The sequence below is a fragment of the Ixodes scapularis genome, unplaced genomic scaffold (assembly GCF_016920785.2).
Source record: "Ixodes scapularis isolate PalLabHiFi unplaced genomic scaffold, ASM1692078v2 PGA_scaffold2__306_contigs__length_199485367, whole genome shotgun sequence".
Taxonomy (NCBI): domain Eukaryota; kingdom Metazoa; phylum Arthropoda; class Arachnida; order Ixodida; family Ixodidae; genus Ixodes; species Ixodes scapularis.
Window position 1 is genome coordinate 51,098,476 of NW_024609857.1, and position 22,335 is coordinate 51,120,810.

At 43.1% G+C, this 22,335-nt stretch overlaps 1 protein-coding gene across 1 annotated transcript in view; it reads right to left on the reverse strand.

Moving 5' to 3' along the window:
* LOC8023908 (dystrophin) overlaps nucleotides 1-22,335 on the reverse strand; it is a 502,903-nt gene that overhangs the window by 14,001 nt on the left and 466,567 nt on the right. The window contains 14 exon segments of the mRNA XM_040499676.2: nucleotides 1,629-1,744; nucleotides 1,869-1,938; nucleotides 3,131-3,178; nucleotides 5,892-6,100; nucleotides 6,738-6,849; nucleotides 11,185-11,515; nucleotides 13,688-13,776; nucleotides 17,008-17,212; nucleotides 17,706-17,780; nucleotides 18,595-18,656; nucleotides 18,733-18,793; nucleotides 19,985-20,210; nucleotides 21,440-21,574; nucleotides 21,669-21,829. Of these exon segments, the coding sequence (XP_040355610.2) occupies nucleotides 1,629-1,744; nucleotides 1,869-1,938; nucleotides 3,131-3,178; nucleotides 5,892-6,100; nucleotides 6,738-6,849; nucleotides 11,185-11,515; nucleotides 13,688-13,776; nucleotides 17,008-17,212; nucleotides 17,706-17,780; nucleotides 18,595-18,656; nucleotides 18,733-18,793; nucleotides 19,985-20,210; nucleotides 21,440-21,574; nucleotides 21,669-21,829 (1,900 nt within the window).

Below are 22,335 nucleotides of genomic sequence, written 5' to 3' on the forward strand. Positions count from 1 at the left end.
GAAGGAGTTGAGAGGTGCCGAAAACCTCAATCTTTGCCCATTTTTAAAATAAAAACTAGGACATGCAGGCAAATGCGGTTTTTTGTTCTTTATTTCAGAAAGGTCGCGACACCAACTCCCAAATTATTTAAGCAAAGCACTGAAATTGTTGTGCAACTCCTTTAATCATCTAAATACCCAAAACCCATTCAGACGCCCGCAGTTACATGACAATTATCTGAGCGAGAAAAGGCCGTGAGAACGCACAAGTATCAGCACTGATTTTTTCAACAACTGCAATATTCTATGTTACCTCTAAGGTGTGTGAAGAGCCTTTTAAAGGGGCACTGAAATCTCTAAAATATTTTGAAGTGCTTGGATCAAACAATTATGTCACAAAATAAAGTTTCCGCAAACTACTTCTTTAACTAAATAATTACGAAGTGAGACACATCTTCAGTTATGAAAGAATCCGAAATTACGACTTATACCAAGAAATGAAATCCGAAATAGAGGTTAGTTTCAGTTTTGCTCCAGAATTAAAACGTGCATTCTTGCATAAATATTACGCTAAACACCATTCTTGTTTTCAGAATAAAGAGCTGACCTGCGCTCATACACCCTAGCTTATCCTATTACTAGAAATAATTTGTGTCACTCAGTGAAGCTAGCACACTAGACAGACTCAACAACGGCACACATCTCCAACCCTCATTATAACCGCCATTTTAGAAAACGAGTGGTGCCACCTATACTGAGTCAGAGTCGCAAATAAGTCACCGATAAGATGAGAATAGCAGGGAGGAGTTTCGATTGCCACGCCTGCAGCGTAAGCTTCCTACCTTCAATGGTGCTTCGGCGTTTGTGCATCTCAAGTTCATGTGTGCACGGCTGGAGCGTGGCGAAAGGCACAAAGTGCGTGCTAGAGGCCGGGCATTTGAAAGACGCATCCTGCCATTCTCATTCTAGAGAAAAGAAATTGGCGAAACTAGAGTGTACTAAATAAGAAAAAATTTTACAAACGTCCACAGTTTGCTAAGGCACTCAATGCATATGCACTACGTCAGGGTTGCTGGAAGCGTTCCGGAGAGGAGGGGAGACAGCTAGGTGGGAGAAAAATGCATGGGGGGTGACACCATCATAAAAAAAATGTCACGCAAAGATGCCTCTGCACTCAGCCCTATTAGCAATGATATTTTTAACGCTCACCTGGAACATTGGTTAACCTAATGTTCCCAGACGTAGTAGGAGTAAGCTTAACTGCTTTCGGTAAACTCTAGCTCTACCCATTCAAAGGCTACCCTAAAAGAAACGCTCAATTCATAGTTCTAGACAGCGAAAACGATTAAGACTCAGCAAGAACTTAGAGGAAGGAACAAGCCCCTCAGCTCACTAAATGTTTACCTTAATTATCCCATTATGCAGATTCTATCTACACCGAATAAAAAAAAAAAAGCTTTATTCCACACCCTCTAACTACAAAGGCTCGAACAGCGATCTTTGGCTATGAAAAACCCGCATACAGAAAAAAACAACCAGTAAGCAAAGTTCTTTAAAAAAAAGAAACTAATTGTCGCCAAAAGAATGCCATGCATAAGATGGCTAAGTACACGTTGCACTGGGGGAGATGCAGCTGAACAGGTGCTCACCTGTTCTCTTCTTCGAGTTCCTCAATCATGAGCTCAAGCTCGTCCCTCTGGTCAGCGTCTATAGTTGCCATCACCTGAGCGGGACTCCGCGGTTGCAGGAACAAAGAGGAGTTGCACTGCACGAGAAAGTCGGGTCGTGGGTTTTGTTAGATGAAACGCACGGCAAGAGTTTGGCATTTCAAAAGAAGTTTCTTCAGCCGCGATCTCCCGATGGATTACAACTTTTATTCAACAACTCACCATAGACACCGGAAGCTCCCCACTCAACGTCTGGCAGTACTGCGCTATCAACTGGTGTTCGTCTTCGCTCCTTGAAAGACAGAAAACGGAAATGTACAGTGAAACCCGTTTAGAACGAACCCATGTACAGCGAATTATTGTCGATATCGAACTCACGAAAAATTTAAATAAAATGCATGTAAAAAGTATATTTTATATCGAACAAAACATCGGCTATATCAAACTTTCCCCCCCCCCCCCCCCCCCCCCCCCCCCCCCGGGAAGGATTCCAAAAACGCGGCGAAAAATTGTCTTCTAGCCTGTCCCCTCCCCGAAACAAGAAGTAGGAAAGAAAGTAAATTCCGAAAGCTCAAGTTGCGAACAAAATTGGACGAAGAGAAGCGATTCAGAAAGGGAGAAAGCTAAAAAGAAAACAAAAAAAACCCACTTTGCACGCACGCGTAGAAAAAAAAATATTTTCATCCCAAAGCGTTTGCCCACGATGAGAAACAAATATCGTAAGAAGTGCAGACAAAAAAAAAAAAAACTCTGCACGCATGCCAAAAACAAAAATAGCACGTTGTTACAAGGCGGAAGTGAAGAGATGAGAAAGAAAGAGAAGCTTTAGGAACTCATTGTGGAAATTCGTAAATGTTTTTTGCTATATCGAACTACTTGCTATATCGAACTGATCATAGCGTTTCCTGCTGTTCGTTATAAACGGGTTTGACTGTAGCAAACTTGGCAAGTTTGTCGTTGTCCGCCAAACTCAAACACCCAAGTCATCGAAGTCATCTGATCATATCCCATCACACACTAGTATTTTCAGAGCCAGTCTTTAAGACCTGTGAGCAGAAAATAGAACAAATTGGTGATTGTGTTTAAGGTGCTATGGCCTTCAAAACAATACCTAGTTTGATGTAATCTTTTTTTAAAAAGAAATTGCAACACTACTCTCACCAAAAGGCTGAAAGTTAGAAACTTGGAATGCATTACCGCTAAACTCAAGGCAAGAAAGGATTGGGCTTCAAATGCTCTAGGAGTCTAGATGGCAGAGGGAAACACTGTACCATATCTGGAGTTGCGACAGTGACAAGAAAATTTTATATGGTGACTGGGACAACCGTTAGTGAATATCTTTTGCTTGCATTTTTCCTCGCGAGTCCCAAGCTGGGCCTTAGAAGACCGGGACAATAACAAATGCTCTTTCAGGGAAACCACTAAGACAGAGGATATGTACCTCTCTGAGCTCAAACTTTCCCATCTGACAAAATGGCACTTACGAATCTGGAGTGGAGTTGCTCCTTGTCCTAAGTTCAACATCTCCCAACCTGCTGAAATAGAGGAATGACATAGCAAGTTATACACTAGCAAGTTAATAGCAAACCATTCACACTAAAGCTTCCCTCAGGCTAGAATACAGTAGAACATCTCTCTAGTAGAGTCAGTTTTCTAAGGAAAAAAATCTTCAAAAGATCATCACTCTATTGGTACTACCTCAAATGCCTGTACCAGCAGTACAAATGTACTTCCTCTTTACCTAATTATATATTCATATCGCTGCTATTACAGTCAATCTTTGCTATAGTAAAATTACATTGTAATATCAAATGGCATCCGAGGGCAGAGATGGCAGCAAGGCCACCTTAGAGTCATTCAAAGTTGCCACAGAGATCATAAATTTTCCACTTGAGTTGAAAATCACCTTTTTTTGCTAAGGTGGTAGTAAGGCAACACAAAATGACATTTGTGTTGTCCATCCTCTTTGATACTTAGCAGTAACCCTGTAACAACTGTTGCACACTTAAAAAATTTTGTTCACTAACCATGTTACTGGTGTTACTGCTAAACCTAGTATCAGCCCGTTGTAACAAACCTCAAGCGAGACCTGCTGAAACTAGGGGTGTGCGAATACCGAATAGCACTTTTCGAATCGAATACCGAATCGAATCAAGAAAAAAAAGCCGAATATCGAATCGAATATCGAATAGTGATTTTATTTGTAGGAATTCTTCAAAGTGTGCTGCGAATGAGTTTATTATATGTGTAGAGTATGCACCTGTTGCAGAATATGCATCTTGTGCAGAACAAAAGCTGAAATGTAAAAAAATTCTGGTAAAAAAAAAAATAAATAAAAGCAGTCTGTTGGATGTTGGGCACTAAAGATCCCATTTTATGGCACAAATATAATCTATCTTCCCTAAACGTCACAAAAAACCCAAAGTTACAGCCACGCATGCCTTTTTTAAGCCCAACCTAACACCGCGACTTTTTTTTATAAATGTTTGCATATCTCAGAAAAGGGGCATTTTGCGATATTTGGTTTTCATTTTAAGGAAGAAAAAGGGCACCCGGGGTTTTATTTCACGTAAATAAACAGATAGGTGTTAAATATTAGTAAACAGGCTTAAACAATATAATCTGAAGTAAGAAAAAAAAAAGCGTGGTTAGGTGGCGCAAGACACCGTCCAACTGCCGCTACGCATCCATATTTCCGTCTATCTATCCTGTTTTAGAGAGCCTTGATTTAAAAGAGGGAGCAAGCGAAACTGAAACCACGGAGACGGCTCCAGTGCAGATTGGTCGTAAGTGCACATGTGTTGTGTTGTCGCGAGGAAAAAGGCGAGCAACAGAAGGGCGACGACGCCTACTCTCCCTGCCCTGCCTGCCTGCCCGATCCCGATCGACGCTTTCGTTTTTTCGTCACCTTCTCGCAGTTCGTAATTCAAACGCGGCTATCGAACGGTTGGAAACCCTCTCAAATCTAGGCACACTATTTTCCCGTTCCGTTTCGTTCCTAATCAGAATTTGCGGCTTGAGGTTCCAAAAGAATGACGACGATAACTCGGCTGGTTTTATCGGCGTGTTTAACGTGGTTTTCTTTCTGTGATCGTGCAGTCGCCGATTTCTGTGATTGCGCCAAGTGTGCTCTACATCGGTGCTTCAACTTGAAACGAGGGGCTTTACTCGTGAAAAGAATTAGGCATGGCGCGGGATTTCGGCCTCCCAACAATTCCTCTCTGGAAGCGGCGCAAACGGGATGTTTCGGTTGTGATTCAAGGGTAGGTTGTATCACGATCATGAGTAAATCTGCGTACTATAAAGTTCGTGGCGTTCGTTACTTTTCTTTTTACTAACCTGTGCGTTAGATTTTTGTGGAATGGTAGGACCAAGAGCAGTTTTTCGCATGGTTTGTCTAACATCACGGCGCTTACATCGGGGGGGAAAAGCGTTTTTTTTTTGTCAGCTCCGCGGCGACCGCGCGTCTTTGGCCGAATATATTGAATATTCGAGTGACCGAATACTAGGAATTCGATTCGCGAATCGAATTATTCGGGAACTTTCTATTCGATTCGAATTCGTATATTCGAGTATTCGCACACCCCTAGCTGAAACATCTGAATTTGCTGGAATGCAATGGTACATAAAGAGAACACTACCAATGCACTGAGGTCCCTCCTTTGTAAGTCGACTCTCGTTAATTCAAAATCTCTTAATTCAAACTAACGTGCAGGTCCCATCCTATGCGTCTCTATGGGAAGAAACTCCTGATAATTCAAACTTTGCTTCATTCAAACAAATTCTCGGCCCCCCTCGAGTTTGAATTAATGAGAGTCGACTGCAATATAAAATCTAAAAAGTAAAAATAAAGCATAACCTTTTGCACAATCAGACCTCAAATTATGTCCTTCGTCCCACTAAAACAATTAAAAAAAAATTAATCATGCAAGAAGATTTATGAAAGGCGTAGGCTTTTTTTACTTTGGACCAACCAGTTACTCTTACTTTATTAAAAGCAAGAATGGCTAAGGAATAAACACAGCGGTTAAACTTCAAAATGGAGAAGCATTGCACCGGCATTTGCTAGTGTAACCACTGCAATCGATGTGCATTCCAGCCCTTAGGTTAGCAGTTGTATCGCACTGCTTAAATTGCTCCTCTACAGTGCTCAACCAATGTGAGCATTTCTTGAAGGCAGACTGCCCTTCAATTGTATACACATTCACAATGCACAATTTTTACACTTCAGTGAAAAGAGCGAACCTGTTTGCATATTGTTCGAGGCGAGAGTGCATGTCCCTAGAGGACAGAGTATGCTGGGGTGATGGCGCAGGACTCTCCAGGTCGTCGCCTTCGAGGACGGTTTGCACCGGGAGGTAACCCATTCGTGGGTGCTTCTTAAAGTACCGCTTGGACTTGAACTTGTTCTTCATGATCTTCGTGAAATCTCGCACGTCCTCGCCAGATGTCGTCTTGGGAAAAGAAAACAAAAAACAAGTCGTTTTGCGTGGTTTAAGACTAACATCTCCAAGAATAGTAGCTGTGTACGGCTGCCACGTACTGTATATGACAGCTTTGTCTGCCAAAGTAACATCCCTTTTTTACGTACACCTCGCCGGGATTGGTCAGAGAATTATGTGCATTGCCAAGTAAACAGTTCGAGTTACCTTTGTTTCCGTGACTATTGACTGTGCCTAAGACTGTGGACATGATTCAGGTGTCACCTGCCCTTACTACCTCCCAACAGTACTCTGGGTGACATCTGCTCTTACTATTTCTTGAGATTGCTTTTCGACGTGCAAGGTTCCCAGTGGACTTTACACTCAAACTCACTTTCTGCCCAAGTTCAATAATCTATGCCTAAAATCACCCTGCCCCGTCTTGTTGCAAACTTTAAAAGCATGCTCAAATGAACAGGCAGACGAAGCTAAAAAAAAATAGCCGCTAGGAACAATAAGTTATCCAGCTGCTATGGTGATATCCAAGAACAAAACAGTGATCACCAATGCTGTTTTTGGAGTAATGCATCTAGTACCTTCTGCTAGAGTCGTTACACTGGCAGCTAGGGCTGCCAAATGTATTGATTCAAACTGTGGTCATCCTACTTACAGTGGTACAGTATTCCTGCATTGGATGAGTAACTTTGTGGCTCTTCGTTTTTCTCCCAGAAAAGAAGCAGCTCTGGCAGAGGTCAACATTGAAACACTTGAGACACCGGTATCTGGGAAAAAAGGTAAAACAGGCAGGTTTTAAGTCACTCACATTTAAACTGAGTACCTCAAGCCATCTAAACTCTTCGAACTACCGAAATGTGACAGATCCTTCAAAGAGTCAAAAAGAAAATATTCCAAAACTCAATGCGTTTGCATATAGTAATGCCTTTACTCTTCATAAAAGCACAAACTCCCCAATTAATAATTGTAAAAACAATATGGCAATGAATCCATGCAGCATTTGCGTGTCACTAAGCTTTAAAGCTCATTAAGACAGTGTTTTCTTTGGAAGCTCCTTATGATGGTGTCTGTAATACTCAAAGCTTGGACAAATTAAAAGCTTTGTTAACAAAGCCTCAAACAAAAATAAGTTCCGCTTCATAAATTTTTGATTGAAATGGCATTCTGGAATTGAAATTGAAACAAATTTTTATTGCTAAATTTCATGTAAAAAAATTGAAAGACATTCCAGTAACGCCGAATCGGAGTGCAGCTCTTGAGGAGAAGGAGGGAAGGGTACTGAGAGGAGGGTATACCCCTCCTTTCTCCTCCTCCCCTCCCTTTTCCTCCTCCTCCTCCTTGCGCAGTGCATTATGGGACATTTCCCATAATGCATCGCGCAATTACGCCGACGGCGACACCGCTCAAGCCGAAAACGGGCGCTTAAGAGCTGCGCTCTAAACGTCAGAATGGACGTTTAGCGTTTATACAGCGTAAGGTCGGTCTGCCAGGATGGGGCGACACTGTTTACACTCTAGATGGGCAATTTTGCCAGTGCAGTACGACTGCTAACCTGGGGTCTTTAACGTGCTCACGCAGTAGTGATACACAACCGCACGCCGGTACGATGCTCATTCAGATCAGAACGGGCAGGGGTGGGGCTCGAACCCAGCATCTCTGGGTTCTGCAGCGCGAGCTTTTGCCCCACGCGCGTCGAGCTGGGTGTGCACTTTAGCCCACTCAGCCACCGATCCCCCCTAAATTTCATGCCTATGCAGTTTCATCAAAAAAGAAGTGTCATAAGTAATGCTCTCTTGATCATAAACAAACGATTACTGAGATATCTAGTGAAAAAGTATTAAGGCTCTCCAACCCCCTTGCAAATTGTGGTATACGGTTAGAACATCTGACATGCATCTAAATGCACACCAATATTAATTTTGATTGCACAACATGTCACCAATACAGTCAGTCTTCTTGTGGTCTTGTTATGTATGCTAGCTTATGGCAGGTGGAAATAGGCAAGGTAGAATGAAATGACAATAATTTTCTTGCATTTCCTGCTTCCGTTAGATCAAACATCGTAATGACCCACAACATTTTACCATATTTAAATGATTGTAAATACGGTAGAAGTTTCTCCTTGATTACCTATCAATACCTTTGTGGCAAATTATATTGGTCTAGCACACAACACAGCTTTTTTACAATTTATTTCAAATTAATTATATCTGTATGTCCAATGTCACAGTCCACTTAGAACTATTTTAGCCAAGCGTTACAGGATGCAACGTATGCCACAAATAAAGGCTTTCTGCACAAAGTACAAAGCAGGAAAATCGGCAGATACAAAAAATGGCCAGGTTTTTTTTGCAGTTTTCATGCCACACATAAAAAACTCAGTCATCAAAACTACTAGTGTGGTAGGATGCTGTTCATTGATTTTGCCTTTTAGCTGTGTAAACGAGTAACAGGGTCTTTCCAGGCAGAGCAAATCTGCGTTTTGCCTTGCTATTTTTTTTTATTTTTTAATTTAAATTTAAAAAAAAAGAATGTACACGTTTAGGGCAATGTCATGTGCCAACGTCATCTTCAAGTTTTCTATGCCACGTAGTGAACCACAGTAAGCTCTCAAGCTGCATTGTTGCAAGGCATTAGGCGTAAAAATTAGGCATGTCTGAATAGCGGATCTTGAGTTTGGAGCGAATTTGGAGCGAATAATGCTTTTGGCTGAATATTTGCCAATCAAATATTGAATAGTTTCTCCAAGCTTTTCACTACGGTTGCACCATGCTTAAAGGGCAACTCCACTCAAAAAGTCAACCCTATCGAAATCACTGATATCGCTTTAGGAGGTTAAAATACGGTCATACCCAAAATATCACGTCAAACCGACACCGCGTTACCGATTAAAACCAATATAAAAAATGTTCTCTCGGCTCCGTTAGCGGCCCGAAAGCGGGTGAGCAACGCTGGCACCGGGTGAGCTAGTGAAGCAACACTGGGCAATGACGTAGGTCTAGTCCTACGCTCTCGTACGGACGCCGCGAACGCTTCGTTTCCCGTGGCATTCTGCGATTCTGCTGATGGCACGAGGTGTTTACCACATTATCCTGTGTTCTCCTATTTTTATTAGCGTCCAGGCAGTTCCTTTAATTCCAGCATTGCTTCCGCGACAGCGCGGAAGAGAGCAAAGCGGTGCTGCTCGCTCACGCGCGAGTCGCGGAGCCGGAGAGATTCGCCGGTCTCGCGTTGGGCAACGTCGAGCAGGATTTGTAGTGCGGTGGGTTGCACCAACAACCCGGTACGCAACCCGGAGCTGCGGTTCCACCAGTTCCTAAGAGACCGGAAGAGGCACAAGGTGTGGGTCGGTGCCGTTCGCCGGATAGACTTCGGAAGACCGTTGACTCCGAGCTCCAACGCGAAGCTCTGCTCCCAGCACTTTACGTCAGACACCTACACACGGGATCTGCGGCTGCTGACTGTTGCGGGTTTCACCAAGAAACAGGCGTCTTTGAAGAACGATGCGGTGCCATCGCTGTTCGCGTACCGTCCGCCGGCTGCTCCACCACGATCGGCTGGACGCAGCAGGTCGCGGCTGATCTAACTAGCGTGCACATAAAGGCACCTTGGCTTTAACAACTTAGACCACTTGTGGACAGATCTGTCCATCTATCTCCCATTATTTCGTTTTCTCGGTCCACGCGCAAGAAACAAATACAGTCACGCCGCGCCGGCACCGACCGCGTCATATTTATAGCAGTCGGATTCGCTTTTTGGCCGGCAAATTTATAAATACACACTAAAAATGACTAAATTTGGTGCATATTAACAAAGTGAAGCGGTAAAAAAAGAAAATGTGCATCTAACCGTCTGTTTTGAAACTCCACGTGCGACTGAGCCGACCTTCTCGGCGCGTCGGCTCAGAAGCGCGGGACTAGAACTAGGTCATGCCGACGACGCGCCACTAGTATCAGTGTTGCCAAGCTGCTTCAGCCGGTAGTTTCGGTTTCGCTGTGCCGCCAGACCGATTCTTGCATTCGCGATATCTACAAAACTATACACACTACCGAAAAACAAATTATATCTCGTCATTCAGGGTCGCCGGCTTCGACTAAACAGATCGTAACCCAAAAATTGTAAAAATAGAGTGGAGTTGCCCTTTAAACAAAAACCCAGTTGAACTTGTGAAGGTTGTCCCCAAGCTTCCATTTTGTAAGCTAAGTTTATTTTAATAAAACTATATTTATGGACTGTGGCCTCAGAAAGTCTGATGCCTAAGGATGGCAACTGAATGATGGATTAGACATAAAATTAAGACTTTTAGAGATGCCTAGCTGTAGTTAATTGAGTGGATTAATATATCTTGAGACATGCAAATATTCTCTTTTTATTGCCGAATTTGAAAAAGAAAAAGAATCACAAATAATGAATGCAGGTTGTCAGGGCATCTCTGCCTAACATAATCTCTTAGATAACAGTCAGTTTAATTTTCAGAATTTTACTGCAACATAGATATTATCATTCACAATATTTTCGTTTTTTTTAAATACACCGGGTGTGCACGTGCACCATCCTGCTTTGAAAGTGTGCTTTTTTCCCAAGCATGCGATTGCGATATATATTCCATTCCAAATGTTGATCGCGGCGGGTAACCCCGTTGAGTGCGTTTCTTACTGAGCACCAGCACTCTGCAAAGAAGCAATATCCACGAAGCCAATTTTCGCGGGTGTTGCTTCCACGCAGTGCGCCCATGCTAGGTAAGAATTGCGCTCAACAGGGCTAGTCCGCCGCAATCAACACGTCGAAATATATTAATATCGCTGTTAATCTCGATGCGAATATCGAATGGAGTATATATTCGAAAGGACAATTTGAAAATTCAAATACTTGCAGAACACTTGTAACAATACATTATCATTAGAAAGACTGTGGCCTGCTGCAGGCCTAAGATAGCAGGGCAAGCCAATCCCACAAAGCTCCCTGCTTGCCATGATTGGTAGTTTCCTGCTCTCCATTCGCCCAGCAGCAAGACTAAAGGACTTTGCGGGAGTGGGAGGTTTTTCCTTATATGTGCAACAGAACATAACAGTGGTGTGAAACCAAGCCACGCGTAGTCATACCTGAAGCCGACGATGGGGTACTGCTTGCAGCCGTTGCACTTGGCCTGGTGCCTGGCCGTCTCGGCAGCCGCCAGGCGGTGCAGCACGGGCAGCCAGACCAGGCTCTGGGGCTCCTGCAGGAGCCAGTTGAGGAAGTGGGCCGCCTGGATCTCCCTGCGGCCGGCAGGCGCCGCCTTCTCGAAGCAGCTGCGCACGCTCGGCTCGATGTTGGAGCCCCCAAACGCCGCAATCTCCCCGAGCAATCGCGGAAGCTGCACACAGTCGTGAAGCAGCAGACCCAGCTGCCGCTCGTCCGCGCAGCCGTTGGCGTCAGCGATCAGGCGGAAAAGGTCTGGGAGACAATAACGAGAAAGATCGAATTTATTGTATGAAATCGATACTCGCAACGCGGTATAGTGAGCACACCACGAACCAGACCAACTGACGACAGCGAATACTGTATTGCTGGTCGCAACCAGCCATTATTGTGTATTCATAAATATATTGTAAGGTTTTCTTGTTGCGTGCATTTCAATCTCTAAACGTTGCTGTGCAACAACTAGGAATATTGCCGCATATTTCCATTGGACACTCTTGGGAACGTTTGGGCGAGTCTGACAGCAGTGCAACCTGACAGTTTGCTACCATTTAAGCAAACCTCCAGACAGAAAAGCTGCACTTGGTAAAAGTTGTTCGGTTTCAACGAAGTGCTTGTGGTCACTATCGAGAGGTGGCATCATAAGCACGACTCTCAAACAGTTCGGTCTTCTGTATCAGACTCGTCATTGAAAACGTTACTGTTAATGTTGAAGTGCATTAATTTCTTACAGGAATAAAGTCAGGGCTTCATTTTGCAAGGTAAAATCCATCACTAAGATACCGCTTTAAGAAAAGTTGAGCTCGTTATTTTTTTTTTTTTTTTTTATTTATACTACCGGCCGTTGTGGGGCGGCCAAGGTAGGAGGGGTACATGGATCAAGTTTTACGAAAAAAGCAAGCACAATGTGGCAGCGCAGCAAAAAAAAAAAAAAACATTACATATATGATCACGAACACACAAAGAGCAGAAAAATATTCGTCTGAGGGGTATCAAGGCCTGAAACCTCAAAACTCTGGTAATTCGTTTATCAATGCTAGAAACAACGTTAGACAATTTGAAGAGACAATTTGTTCGGGTAACGCATTCCAGGCATGGATAGTACAAGGAAAATAAGAGCATTTGTAACAGTCGGTCCTGCACTTTATTTCAGTGATTGATTTACTGTGTTTATTTCTTGTGAACCTAGATGTGTTGAAGTGAAAGTAATCTAGCTAATTTAAGTTGTAGTTCCCATTTATTAGATTAAAAATAAATTTCAGTCGATTGATCTTTCTACGTTTTTCTACAAAAATCGGTGCCTGCGTTACACGCAGGCACCAATTTTTACGGCTCATTTGAGAGGAATTCATAACGACCTACGTACATTTCACTTATGGCCACATATGCTTGCTGAGTCAAAGCACCACTGTTCTGATAGTTTGAGAATAGCTAGCATAGTGGGTTTGTTCAAACTACCCATACCTCCTACACCAGTCTACACTGGACGTACATAGTGCAACCCTGTCAGTGCAAACAGGTGATTGCCGGTTTTTATGCGTATCTCTTACAGTAGAACGGCTGTCATTGAAACTACTTACTACTTGTGTGGTACTAGAAAGTGTTAATTTGGGACACTTTCAGAAGGATAAAAGTTTGGCGACTGCCAATATTTTCTTGAAGTAAAAGGCAATAAAGTTCTAATGTCGCGTTTATGAAAACAGTGTCCCACAATGTGCACCACCAGATATGATTTATGAGCTCATCCCTAGTTCGTACAGATAGCAAAAGATTACAGTCCTCCACTTCTCTGCTCTGTACAGCACTCCCTTCTGCACTAGTATAACCTGGAGCAGGTAAATCATACGAGATAATTAGTTTCAGTTTGTAAACACGGCACATTCATTGTACATCTTCATATATAGAGTGCAAAGTGTGCATTTAAAAATGATGCCTTACACCTGTGGACTAGAAACAAAAATTCGGCTAGTACAAACACACATCTAGAAAGATGCAGTCATACCAGCCAATCACTAAAGCAGTGGTTTTTAAATTAGGTTCTGTGAAGCCTACATCTCAAACCTCAATCCCCCCCTTCCCCTTATTTTATTAAAAAAAAAAAGCATTTTTGTTGACCCTGACCAGATGGTGGAAGCTACCGCCCATTATAAAGGGTACAGCCGTTGCCATCTATCCATTCATTAATCCTTTTACTTGATGCTTCTCACTTCTCCAGTACACAGCAGTAAAGGAAGCCCTTTTCAAACTTCAATTATAACACACAAAAAATTAGTCATGGAAGATCCTTGAATGGGGTCTCCCATCACTTCGGTGGGTCCCCAAGGGGTTTCCGACACATCCATGCTTGAGAAGCACAGCACTAAAGCATAGCAAAGAAGCATAGAAAACCCCAGAGGAATACTTGATAGGAAAGAAACATATACGCACATCGGAACTTATCTTCCAGATTTCCCTTGCAGAGGAGTATAATTCCCACTTTGAAGGACAGGATGCGTATGTATCCTGTTCGAGTAGCTCTGGAAAACAAAACAAAAGACTGTCAATATCTTGAGGCAAAAGTCAAATTGTAACAAGCATCAATCCTAAGCATGTTTAGCTTCAAAATTAGTAGTAGCCCACTGCTTATCATATTCAACTGATAAACTTGTTTCTTCAGATAAATATTTAAAGTAATTGTTTTGGCTTGTTATCCTTTTGTACTTCACTTATTTACAAAGAAGCTAATAGGACTGCTGTTCCAGCAAACATTGGAATCACTATTTCAATATCCAGTTATCCATCTACTATACTAGAATCAGTAAATATGCCCTCTCTTAAAAACGCTCGAGCGCAACATGATGATTAACAAACCAATCACAGAATTTGGTAATTATTTTATTTTATTTCACTATCTGATTTATAGAAAGTTTGTAGCAGCTAAATTTCGTGAACACATGGAGCAATACTACCGTATAAATGTGTGTAAGGGCCAGAGTTGGGCAGTATTGCGATACAAATGTATCGCGATAGTATTTCAGAAATACATTTCGTATCTATATTTCTGTATCGCGATACATTTTTTTCACCAGTATCTGTATTCCTGTATCGAAATCCATTTGGAATGTTTCTTTGTATCGCGATACAATCAGGGTGAAATGTATTTCGATACATTTCTTGAGAAATACTCCTCCTCCCTCCCCCCATCCCCCAAAAAAAAACATCCAAACGCATCTATTTTTTATTCTTTATTTTTTTTTTTTTTTTACCTCCGAGGTGCTAGGGTTAAGGAGATGCTGGGGCATTGGTACCATGCCGACCGAGGTTCCCTCCTATTCTCCGAACTATTTTTCTATGCGTCCTCTTCTCTCTTCTGAGAAGTGTTGCGTAGTAGTCGGGGACTCGAATCAGCTGGCGTGTCAGGAGTGGAGTGAGAGCATCTTCTGCCGCAGGTCCTTAGGTAGGGATTTCTTGAGTCATTGTTTGCTGGCGTCCAATGCCCGCGTCTAACCGCCTCTTTTGCCTAAGCGTACACAGTACACCCAGCCGGCAAAGCTGAGTCACAGTCCGTTGCAGCGCGAGCCTGGCGGTGGTTGACTTGAAATAGATAGGATGACTCACGCAGTGAAGTTCAACACATATTCGAAGGCGTCTGCGGCTGCGCCCATCATACTGCACGGCTCAAGCGTACGTCATCAGCCGATGTGAACGTGACCCGCTGCTTTAATGATCCGAAACCCAGAAAGGAGGCCAAACGTGGCCTCGCTGTGCCGACCCAGACTTCGTACACCTGCGACTCGTCTCGAGCGCACTGTTTCTCAAAGGGCTCGCACCTGTACCGGCAATATCAGGTCGCAATCCGCTAGGCCTCTGTTTGGATGATGCTAGGCGAAACTTCAGGACTGCAATCCATGCGTCGGTGGCGGAGGGTCTGCAGGAAGGACCTTCACAACAGGGATGCCACCGTATCGTTTTTTCAGCCGTAACAGAAGTCATGTGTTCCAGAATGTTTCAGGTGGTTCACTAATCTCGAAAATTCCAAATGCGCCTGTATGATCTTCAACGAGGTAACCTACAATGAAAGTGCGTATTGTCCTTTCATACAGCATTGTGGTAAAGTTTCATGGTCAAGGCCACACTACAGATCAAGTATACCAGTTCATTCCACCGTGACATCATTTGGTTAATTCTGACGAGGGCGCCCTTATTGGACAGGGGCGTTGTGATGTTTTGATGGGATTTAGGATGACATGTAATTTATTTAGAGATCAAAGTCTTTTCGCATCCTTCGTCAGACAGACAGGATGTCAGAACAGGGACCGCGGACAGTCCTTGTTGGAACTTTTTTTTTTTAAGCCCATTGAAGACTCCTCGTCGTCTGAAACCACTACCTTCAAGGCAAAGTGCCAAGCCTACGGGAAAGTAATTTCGGGATCAAAAACTTCCACTTCCAACTTCAAACTTCATCTCAATTGGCGTCTCAAAGAAATTCGAAAAATGTATTGCAGTATCATTATTTCTGTATCTGTATTTCTGCCCTCCCTAAAATGTATTCCTGAATTTGTATTTCCAAATACTTTTTGCCTCTATTTAAAATGTATTTCCGATACGTATCGTGATACACTTTTACAGATATATTTCAGTATCATTATTTTAGCTACTATTTTAATGTATCCCAGTATTTGTATTTCCAAATACATTTTTGAGTGTTTCTGCCCAACCCTGGTAAGGGCCAATTTTTTTTTTGTTCAAATTTTCAGGCTCATTTTTTACGCACGGCCCTGCCCATACACAAATAAAAACAAGATATTAGTTTTGGATGTCCATAAAAAAATGGACAAATACTTGCGATCGAAGCAGTGGTCTCGAGCGCCTTTATTTCGGCCTCAATGGCTGCAACCTGCGGTATCCTTGGCGCTCGAGTCTGGTCAGCATCAGCAGCGGACAGAGTTTCTCTTTTGGGCCGTCCAATAAGTGCCTTTTCCTAGTTCGCATTAGCCATTTATTTTGTAAAATTTTACCTCAACGTCCATTTCAAAGCCGACGTCAAGCGGCTGCAGCATACCAGTGAGCCTGCCTTGGACTACGCACTCTGTCCAGCACCGTATGCAAATTTCGTCGACACCGTTTTCCCAACTCGTTGCACGTCTACCGCAGTTAAGTAAGTGACAGTTCGAAAGCACTTGTTCACTGCTCTCAGGTTAGCAGAACGAAACATTCACAAAGCCTAACGGCAACGTTTGAAAACCCGAGTGTCCGATTTTCCATCAGCTACGGTGACATGGGCAGAAGGCGACCATGGATGATAAGACCATAAAAAGGATAAATCGCCGAAGCCTTCATTCCATAATCTTTCTTATCTGCACTTCAAAACACTGCAAAAAGAGCAAGAAGAGGCGCGTACACGGAGGAGTAAAGATGGCGGAATGGAGACGCGGAGCGTGCGTCACACTGCGGAAGCAGTCGGCGCGCCTCGTGAAAAAAGGGGTGCAGGAAATACACAAAAAAATGTAAATATCTTTTTTATATCTTGACCTAAATACTATTAAAGAGTGTGGTCTATACACGCAATTATATGGTAGGTCTCCATGTATTGAAGCGCTCCACTGGCCGCTCTTTTCCCAATTGAAAACCTCAGAAAATTCTTTGAACCTTGAATCCGATTGAATCATATAAGCTCTAGAATGTTCTCATCTCACCAGAATCCTAGCTTGCTGTAACGCGTACATGCCTGCAGGTTCCCTCGCGAGTTGAGCGAAAGGGTTGCTCACGTGTCGTAGAGGTTGAGCAGCCAGTTGAGGCACAGGTCGATGCAGAGAGGAGCCTTGACGAGGTTGGGGTGCTCCTGAGCAATGCCCTCATAGATGGTGGACAGGCAGGTGATCATCTCTGGGACGCTGATCAACTTGTCGTTCTGGGCCCGCAGGCCGTGCTGGTCAAACGCGTTGATGGCGTTGTTCATAAAGACCAGGTCCACTGAAAATGTTCAGAGTGCCGCTCGCAACCTCGCAACAAAATGTACGGCACGAAGTAACAGTTGCTGGATTTAGTCAAGTGAGGATAAGGAAATAGGGAAGCAATGTCAGGATATCGAAAACGAGCATTTGAGGAACCGATATGCAGAAGGCACTGATGTAGCGACGATTGTTTTTTTGACAAAAGTGGCTTTTATATGAAAAGGTTAGGCTATATTTTTCAATTTTCAGCACAGACGGTCAACTATAGACACGCCATGACACAACGAAATGCGAGAGAGGGAGTCATATTAAGCCAAAACGCGTGTACCCCACAAAAATGTACTGCCAAACAAAATATTAAGTGCAACTTGCAATTTGCCTTAAGCACATTTATTCATTTCAAATACGAGACACTTCCCAAAGAAGAAATCCACGCAGACATAGGGTAATGTGAGGCAGTGAAATTCTAACTTTGGAGAGGGCGAATGTTCAAGAAGCACTTTAGAACTTACGGCAGAGGTTCTTCTGAATTGTCCTGATTTTCATCGACGTCCTGTACGCAGAGTATCGAACATCGTTGAATTCGACTAAGGGGAAACCACACAGTTGCAGGTTAAGTTTTTTTTCAAAGAACAGGGCGTTGTTAACAGAAGTACTATGTATTTGAAGAAAAGTTATAGTGAAAGCAAAATAATATATCACCAGCTTCGTGAAACCACCAGTCTTGGGCTTTTTGCCAGAATATGTAATGCTCAACTCCTTCCCAAATACATTTACTGTCATGCCTGGGAACACCAAGAAGCACTATAGGCATTATATATACTGCTCCTTGGTATCATTGAAATCTCAATTATAAAGCTCAGTCATTTATTTTCCAAATTGTGAGCATTCAATGAAAAATGATGCGCTATACATCGTTTCTGCTTAGTCCGGATGCAGGAGACGCTACAAGCTAATGGGTCCAATTGAGCATCAACAAAAGTGCAAGTTACTGGGCCTTTAATGTTTATGATTGGGTTAGCTATGATAGAACCCATACAAAAACACGAAGAATACCATGAAGTTGCACTTTTGACTTCCGATTTGCCCCATAAGCTCGTATTGTTGGATGCGTCTGGACTTAAGGTGAAACAAAGTTTATAACTTTTTATCCAATACAAACCTATTAGCAATTTTTTTTATTTTCTATGCAATAAAGCTTGAAGGAATTGAATACAACTTCCTTTGAAAGTCGTGGTTTAAAGATTTTCATACAGAAACATTGGAAATCATTGGCTGATATATCTCCTCAATTTAGAGCAATACAATTTACTACTTTGGTAACATGGTAACTCAAAGAAAAACAAAGTCATAACTATGAAATAGAAACTAGAATGAAAAGAATATTGCTTAAGGACTCACCCAGAGAGTCCATCATTTCCATCATCCTCGGATGATCCCAGTGAGTGGTCTCCGAAATATGGCTGAGGAGAAAAAAACAGCCTTCAATGATGACCCTGTATCAACACAGATCAAAAGGAAAGACCGTAGTCCACTTACTTGATGTAGTAAGGCACTTTGTTCCCTGCTACAGCTCTCTCCCATGGTTGCTCAACAGAGGCTGAAAACAACAAAAAAGGCAACACCACATACTGTTTAGTGCAATGCATTGGTACTAGTGCCATAGAAACATCTGCGACAGATGACATTTTGCTAAGAAATATAGCTTCCTCAGGGCTAAAAGATTCAAAGCTTTGAGAAGGCCCACAATCTTCACAAAAGACTGGCTGTTGCTCCGAGGCCTTCATGAAGTTGTTACCCTAAAGAGTGATTACTTTTCGTGACCTGTTTGGACTGCCCTAAAAAAGCTAGGTCTCCATGGCTAAGAGAGAAGAAAGGAAAAGTGGCGTTATTAAATAGTTGCTACTCCAGCGGTGTGGATGTATAATTATTCATGTGTTTATATTCTTTTATGTCCAGCTGGTAATGTCAAAAGCTAGGTGTCGTGGCAAAGTGTCATCCGCTATCTCCGAGGCTTCCACAAGCTTCTTTATCAAGTTACTCCTACCACCTTTGACTGCATTCATATGTTTAGAGCCTTAATAGAAAACTCCACAACTTGAGGACACTGGAAAGGCCAAGTAGCACAGGGGTTTTCAAACTTTTCAATCGCGAGAAACTCTAACCTGCTTTGACTGGTCATGGAGGAGCCCCTCTCGGTCACGCCATTAATGCAATAAGGCAGTTCAAGAGCCAACAGAGCTTGCGAAAAAGAATGAACATGCTAGGAACTGCTCGGCTGAGAACTATATGCATCGACGAGTAACTTGGATCCGCTAAAATGGTATTTAAACTGGGAAAACATTTTACTTAGGCTAGGGGCGGTCGAGAAAACTTGGCAAATCAGGAAACCTAGTAGGGTACTCGGGGAACCTCATGTTTTTATTTGGAGAGCAAGTCGTCTGCTTCTTTGCAGGGGTTGCGGTGAACTCAGAACAACACCGAATTTTGACTGGCTTTGATTGAAAGGATAGTGGGAAGACCACAATGCTAGATGCCTTGAGGTCTACCCACTATTTTTTTTTTTTTTTTCAATCAGCCAATAAGAGCTCGGCATACTGGCATCATCACAACCCCTGCTCAAGAAGCAGACAAACTTGTGCTCTGCATAGGAACTTAGTTTGAGACTCCACGTCTCAGCAAAATGCCGTCATTCACTCCGAGACTTCCAGGAGGTGAACCAGCTCTCTTATCAAGTGGAAGAAACCACAGGAAGAGGAAACAGAATCAGGGAACAGAAAGAGGGGCCGACCATTGAGAAACTGCTGCTGAGCCGATCCCTGGTCGAGCAAGGCATGCTCCAGCTGCCGGCGCCGCTCGTCAATGGCCAGCTGCAGGAGGCGCCAGCGACCATTCAGCTCCTCCAGCCGGTTAAGGTTGTTGTGCGACAGCAGCACCCCGCAACTGGTGATGGCCCCGGCCGCCTCATTCAACGACTCCACCTGGAGCTGCAGCGGGGCCAGGCGATCCCGGAAGGCCTGGGGAGTTGGCGTTGGCGTTACATTCGGTTAGATAATCTTTAAAGCACGGTCGACTCTCGATAATTCAATCACTTTGTTTGAATATTTGGTTAGTTCGAAGCGTGGGTGCAGCTCTGGTAATCGTGCGTATATATAAAAAATATATATATATATATTCGCAGCTAGTAATTAGAAAATTGAGCAGTCCTGTGGAAGCAATGAACAAAGTGGCCGCACAAAATGCGTGGCCAAAAAAGCTGGGCTCGAAAAATTGCCCAGTACTCAGGGACTTTTCGTCCGTCGAATATATCAGTGTCAACGAACATACCATAATACGTGGTACATTTTCAGACAGTGAAATGTGGAAGTGGCTAGGCCTAGGGACCTTCCAGAACATGCTGTCAAATGTGCATTTTAAGTGCAAATGGCAGAAAATGATTAAAGTTAAATTACTTTGAGCAATAAAAATGAGCTAGACGGGGCTTATTTTTATCTTTTTTTAAAACTAAATTTTAGAATAATTCAACAGAATTCCATGGTCTCCGGGAGGTGAAATGAAAGTTTATATACTGTAGTAGAAAAGTGTGTCTTTCATCCCATACACTGCAAACTTTTACAGTTATTTTTGTAGAACAGGACACCTATAGCTACCTCAACTGATGGCATCAACAATAAACAAGGCATAAAATATGATTCAACAGTTTTTAGTGTGCACATAATTGATATGAAAAAATAGGATTCAAGCCACCAGTCAAGGTCACAAAACCTGCTATTATACAAACATTCTGTGAACATTACTTTGCTTTTGTAAATTTAGTGTTTTTTGTATAAATAAAAAGCTTTTTTGTGTAAGTGAAGTAAGGGGACAGCCTTGGATATCCATATATTTTCACTTACACCTGTGTAGAACCATTTAATTGGCACAGTTAAGACAAGATGTCTCTTAATTCATGAGCTGACGTGCCTATGTTTGTGCACAAGAAAGATATGCTTTGTCATTTTTAATGTCATACTAGCACCTTGAGTTCAATATTTTCAAAGTTCTCTTTGGCTGCTAAACTCGCAACAAGGGAATTGTCAGTATTGTGAAATAAAACATAAAAGAATAAACAAAATTTATAAACCCCATAAAATGCCAAGCCATGCAGATAAAGTCCTATTTAGTGGTTGGGTTTCAGTTGCATGACTGCAGCAGCTTACGGAGGAAACAGAACAAAACAGCGCGCCTTGAAAAGGAGTACACTGACCCTAAGGTCGTCGATCTGGCCAGATAGCTGGTCGAGCAGGAACTCCGTCACGCTTGGCCACTGCGACTTGGCACTCTCGGCGACCTGCAACCTGGCACTCAGGTCGTCCATGGCTCTCTGCAGTGACTGCATCTTCTGCGAGACGCAATGAAACGGCACGGAGTCATCGTAAGAAGTTACTAATTCACAGTTGTGCACAGATGAAACAAAAGAGCGGATTCATAATTACATGGAGGACGTCGTCAAGCCTCTTCTGCCTCTGATCTGAGTGGCTCAGGAAGCCGTTCCAGTTGTCAGACAGCTTTTTAACTTCCCTCCGGATGCTGCGCGTGATCTCCCTTGCCTGCTCGTCCGCATTCCTGTATCCCCTGTTGTCGTCGTAGTCCTTCGCTGTAAAAGACACGGCCCAAAAACTTCGGCTTCGGGGTCTCGGGGAACGTGCAACCAGATTTGAAAAGCAACTCATCAGAAAGTAAAGTTACTATAACAGGTTTGTGAGAACCGTGACAATATTGTAATTGTGCTTCAGCACATTTAAACATATACATCAATCATCTTTTCAGTCGCTTAGACAGGCTTTGGACAGATTAGGGTATAACTATGAAGCAAAAACTGCAAGTTTTGCCACGTGCCTTTTTAGAAAGGTTTTCTTTTTCTTAATTGAGTTTGCATTTATTGCCTCGATGCCTGCAGCCGTCTTTCGTTTGGACGGTCATGGTTTGGACTGAATGGGACTGGTTTCGTTAGGCCGCATTGCGGTTCCCACCGTGCTCTTTCGCTCCATTCGTTTGCTTGTTACGTTTCCTTTCCCTCGCTCTAGCAGGGGACGCGACGGGCACAATAACATGAAGCGCCATTCACTGCTCGTGCACCATCGTACATCTCCCAAATCACTC